Source organism: Typopeltis vanoorti, chromosome 7 (assembly GCF_054136105.1).
Source record: "Typopeltis vanoorti isolate ZY-2024b chromosome 7, IOZ_Tvanoo_1.0, whole genome shotgun sequence".
NCBI classification, from domain to species: Eukaryota; Metazoa; Arthropoda; class Arachnida; order Uropygi; family Thelyphonidae; genus Typopeltis; species Typopeltis vanoorti.
Window position 1 is genome coordinate 33,132,504 of NC_143555.1, and position 6,000 is coordinate 33,138,503.

General features: G+C 37.6%; 1 protein-coding gene across 1 annotated transcript in view; it reads right to left on the reverse strand.

Annotated features, from left to right (window-relative positions):
* Positions 1–4,636, reverse strand: part of LOC150104569 (2-oxoglutarate dehydrogenase complex component E1-like) — a 567,065-nt gene extending 562,429 nt beyond the window's left edge. The window contains exon 1 of the mRNA XM_090395786.1: positions 4,185–4,636. Coding sequence (XP_090251912.1) covers positions 4,185–4,421 — 237 coding nt within the window. The 5' untranslated portion in view covers positions 4,422–4,636. The remainder of the gene's footprint in view (positions 1–4,184) is intronic.
* Positions 4,637–6,000: the final 1,364 nt, after the last annotated feature.

Here is a 6,000-nt window from a genome sequence, read left to right on the forward strand (position 1 = left end):
AGACTCACATCCCCCGTATACCATTTTTTGATATGTCAGTCAGCTACACTCTTATCCATGCTAATATTCTATAACCCAAACCCATTTTTCCAATTTATACAACAGTCTACCATGCTGTATTCTGTCAAAAGCCTTTGCATTATTTTCGTGACACCTCCAAGGAGTCCGAAGACTCATCGTGGGAGGACACCTATTGTACAACTCTCCATCTCCACCTCTCAGCTGGTATTTTTTACTGTAAATTGTGTGTGTGTTCTGAAGGGCTGATTTGTCTGTATGCGGGATGAAAAACCTGAGTTTCCAGGAGGAAAAAAAACCTGCTACCTCCGTATGACATCGGCTAACTCACCCTCGATTGAAAAAGTCCATATAAAGATTCCTCCCATCATGACGAGACTCGAACTTAGGCCTTTTCCAATTGAATGGCACAAATCCAAAAGTATCATGGTGTATCCATTCCCTTTGTCACAGAATGTGAGTAAGCTGCAAAAACATGACTTTCCCTTAGTAAACCCATGTTGTTCATTGCAGAGTAGAGATTCACTGTCAATCCATTTCTGAATGCAAGCCCTAACCAATTTTTTTAAAAATCTTCACCACCACTTCTGAGATACTAACTAGTCTATAGTTAGATACATCGATCTTTGCACTACCCTTGTGCAAATAGAATTAGCATACATTTATTCCTGTGGAATCTTCCTTTTTCTGATACTCATATTAAACAACCTGGTCAAAGGAATAGCAGTTCAGCTGAACGTTCTTTTAGCACATGCTGTGTTGATATCACATCAGTCACTATTGCTGAATTCTTATTTAATTTGTGCAACAGCTCTAATAACTCATCCTCACACACCTGCGTTTCTTCATCCAGTGAAGAGGTAGCAGTGAGCTCAATGATGCATACACCAGGTTGATAACTTTTAACAGAATGGGCACTCATTAGTTGAACCTCTTCTGCATCAGTAACTCTCACACCATCTGGATTTAGAAGGGTTATTCTTTCATATTCATCCTTTCTTTTACTTGCAGCATATCAATAGAATTCTTGTGGGTTGTCTTTAGCATGCAGAGCCAGTTTATTTTCATACTAAGACTTTGCTTTCTGTACAACAGTTGTGACTATTCTAGTATGCTGCTTATAACATTCATAACGGACGTCATCCCTATGCACAAGGTCTTCCTTCCACATCTTCCTTTTCTTACAAATCTCTTGCTTAATAAGATTCATACATCCACTTGACTCCTAACCTATTTATTCTTCAAACTTTAGGGACACATTCTGATATCGCATCATTTAAGTATTGTTTAAATGCTTTCCATGCATTGTCGATATTCTTTCCATCCAGCAACCGATCTCATTCCACTGAACTGAGTATTGTTATTATTATTATGGGCGACTCCAGGTAGTCCTTAGACTCATTGAGGGAGGCCCTAAACATCATGTCCGCACAACTATACGACATTCTCACAGTATCTATCATACCTTGCCTTGAACTCGCTCACCGTCATAGCACCCACAACAGACTCTGGCAGCTTATTCCGCTCATTTATCACTCTAAACGTAAAGAACCCAGCTCTAACACCCTTGCTAACCACACTCTTGCCCAGCTTCCATAGGTGTCCCCTAGTTCTCCCACCACCAGTCCTGATCTCAAAAATATCCTCTGAATTAATCCTATAGAAACCCTTTAGCAATTTGAATATCTCAATCATATCTCCCCCTTTTCCGCCTATCAACTAATTTCTGCAACCCACAAATCTTCAACCTGTTCTCATAAGGTTCAATCCGTAGACCTGCTATCATCTTGGTCACTCGCCTCTGGGTCCTCTTCACCTCCTCCCCATCAAGAAGGAACCTAGGTGACCAAATCTGGGCACAGTAGTCGAGATGAGGTCTTATCAAGGCTCGGTACAGAGGTACAATAACTTGCTATCTTTTAATTTTTTGTAACATTCTTCAGCATCAACCCCCAGAACACTGAAGAATTAGGATGCCATGTCATGTAACTCATTTTTTGATATTTTTTTAAATTAAATTCTTGTACCACCAAATGATATTATTATTATTTGACACCTCCAGGGAGTCCAAAGACTCATCGAGGGAGAGTGTGCAACAGCATCGAACGATTGGTCTCCTTCCAACTACTAACCACGCTCAAACTTACTTAACTGAGCCATTAGTAGCAGAGGCTTGAAAGAAAAGAAGAAAATTATTTTCTAGTGCCTTGCAAGTGACCATAAAATATCAGTCCAATTTTTTGAGTTATTACTATCATAGTATGTTTTTCAGTTTGTTCTCTTTTAATCCATCACTAATGTTTCAACTCTATGAATAATGATTAGCGTTTAACAAGTTGGTAAAAATATTATTCCATAAGGCTGACTGGATGCAATATACCTACCTAGAAGCCTCAGAGTACTGACATCCTTTTTGAACAAAATTTGGAATTTTTTCTGGAATACCATAAAAACGTCTTGGTAATTTTGGTTTATAAACATGTATACAAGAAATTAAAATAAATGGAAACTGTAAAAATCAACAAATAAATAAAAATACATAAATTGTGTGTGTGTGTGTGTGTGTGTGTGTGTGTGTGTGCGCGTGCGTGCATGTGTGTGAGAGAGTATCTATATGACTTACAACTTTTTCAGTAGTAACTGATAAGTGGTGATAAGGTGTACCAACTCATTATTCTAGGAACAATCTATGACCAAAAAAATTTAAAAACATATGTCAGGAAACAAAAAATTTCAACAATATTCAAATCTATAAAATTAACAAAATGATATATTCAGACTGCTGCTATATGTAAGGAATTTCTCAAATACTATCAGGAGTGTGTTCTAGTGGGGTGAATCACTTACTAGAAAGTTATCCGGAACAGAAAAGTAACTTACTACCTACTATTTGCTTTAAAAAAAACAATCTTTTTCTCTCTCTCAAAGAAATGTTCAATAACAAAAAATACTGTTCAACGTGTAACTGCCTAACTGGAAAACTAAGAATTTCAATCCCATCAACAGATACTGAAAGTCTATTAACCGGGTTGTTGGTTTCTACTTAAAGAAAAGATACAAACTCTGTGCATAAGTGTGTGCCTGCAAGCACACATGCATGAGGGATCAATGTCCATAAAGATACTCTATTTTCATCTGATGAACTGAAGAAATTGCAATATAATGATACCAACATTAAGCTGCTACTGTTTATTTCAGAAGATTTACTGGGAAAAAATTGTTCGAGTCAAGAATGTAATTTTTTAAGGTTCTCTTCGGAATTGTCGGCCTGGTTGGCCAAGTGGCGAGTGTATCCGCTCTCCAGCCAAAATGCTGCAGGTTTGAATCTCGCCATGGGCATGGGTGTTTGTAATTGTCTGTGAAAATACTAGTGGTGGGTAGTAGCTGGTGTTGATGATGCAGTTCACTGTAGTTGGTAGATTGAATGGTGGAGACAGAATGTTGTAGAGTAGATGCCCTCCCTCGATGAGTCTTTGGACTCCCTGGAGGTGTCACATAATAATAATATAGAAATGAGTGTAGATTAGCAATTCTGCACGGAATGGTGAATGTGTGAAAGAAAAGAAAGTTCAGCTGAAATGAACAGGTGAAATAATATTTTAATTTGTTGGCGAAATACAGCCCATCAATGGAAATCCACTGGCAGCTCATGACTGCAACAGGGGGAAAATCGAATAGTTTAAGAATGACCAATAAAGTGAAATACCAAAGCAGAAGTGAGTATCTGTCCATTATAGCCCAAATTCACTGTTCTGTAGCACTTATTCAACTAAACCTAACTTTTAGGTATACATTGTTACACCTAAAGGTTGGGGTAGTGAAGGAGACCTTGTTTATCCTTAAGACTGTGTCCTTGAGGGCGGAGAACGAGTAGTATACTTTTCTTGTAATAGGTGATATATGTGCAAAGGGGAAAGCTTTTCTTTATTTACATCCATAGTGATAAAAAAAAAAAATGTTTAACCATCAGTTAAACACGGTTCTTGTGTCTCAGGTGATTAATATTTTATTAAGATTTGACGTATTGAAGACGAACACCTTGTGTATGCTGTATGCAATTTTTAATAGCAATGCGGAAATTGCAGCACATACATTTCTGCATGTAGTAATACATATACACAGGGATGCACATGCTTTTAAAATTTTAAATATCGCTCGCACTATACCTTATGGACACTTTGTGGATCCTTCTGCCAGTTTCTGTACATTTCTTCCACATAAACTGAGGAATTTCCGTTTAAAAATGGTTCCTGAGCCGCACGTGTCATATACGTTCTAAATGATAAAATATCACTAAATTGTGCATTTGCAATCCATAATTTAACGGATTCTGTCCTTTGAAATAAAGTCTGATGTGGCAACATGGGCCATAAATGGGTGGAAAACGTCCTAACACGTTGCATGTCTGTATTTTAAGCTATATTTGTTAAGCAAATGATTATTTAAACAAAATATAGCTAGAACATGTACAAAAACAAGATGAGTTCAGTTACTATATCACCTCCACAAACACGTTCTGAAAAGTTAGCCGAATTTTATATTGAGTGCACTATATTTATGTCTCAAAATCGAATAAACAAATAATTCATATGCACCAACACAGTCGTAGCAAAGAGCACTACTACTCTAATGGAGAGAGTGCGCTACAGAAAAATTTTTGACGTCACATGCTATTAAGACCAAGCCCCTCGACTCTCCCAATAGCAAGCAACAGTGATGTCACATCTAGCGGAGATTTTATAATCAACGCGTCATTCCGTTAGCAGCAATATCGTATGGTAGCGGAAATAACAAGGATACGAAACAGTATACGTATATAGAACTGAGAAGTAATTTAATTTGCGACTCCAATTACAATCAATAACGGATCAGTATGCATTTCTCGATTGAATATGGTTTGAATCATTAATATTATTTATTATTACCATAAGTCTCATTAGAACATCACGGGAGGCCCCCACCCTCACCGAACACTTTCCAATTCAAATTTATTTTATTGTTTATTTATTTAATTACTATTTGTACGTGAATCCAACCCGTGAAACCTATCGCACTTTTAGTACCAGGGTGGGCTAAAAGCTAGATTACAACTTTTAGCTGGAAGTTTTTTTCCACTTGGTTAGACTATAATAAATTTAGTATAATCCTTTATCCAAGTGTAAGCAAACAAAGTTTGCACTTCAAGTATCTTCAGGACTGAAGGTAAATATGTAAAGGTATAGGTAAATATGACTTCTCCATTGCTTCCACCTTGGTATCACCACCTCTGGGTCTGGCTCCCACTGACGAGACCTCAATAAAGGTCGAAATCGGTCTGGATTTTAACTGGAAGTTTTTTCCCACTTGGTTAGAATATAATAAATTTAGTTTAATCCTTTATCCCAGTGTAAGCAAACAAAGTTTGCGCCTCAAGTATCTTCAGGACTGAAGGTAAATAAGTAAAGGTATAGGTAAATATGACTTCTCCATTGTTTCCACCTTGGTATCACCACCTCTGGGTCTGGCTCCCACTGACGAGACCTCAATAAAGGTCGAAATCGGTCTGGATAGTGGCCCTTCCCATCTCCATGTGGACATGTATAATGCATAGCATTATACATGTCCACATGGAGATGTGCTTTGCATTATGGGAGATACTAAGACAAAGAGCGATGAGAGCTTGGTCCACCTTTACCACGAGTTGCCTCAGTCCTGAAGATACTTCAGGCGCAAACTTTAATTGCTAACACTTGGATAAAGGATTAAACTAAATTTATTATAACTTTTAGCTTTCGGCTCTAGGCTTAGGCACAAGTGGCATCGGCCTAGGGACACAATGGCTTTGGGGTGCCAATATAGTAAAAAAAATAATAATAGTAAGAGTCAAAGCATTGGTGGTACGAGCAATGCCCCCAAAATGCTCTATAGGCACTTTTTTGACAATAACTATAAACTGCTTTTAACAATAAATAATTTTTCGTGCCTGTCTTGTCTTACAGTGCA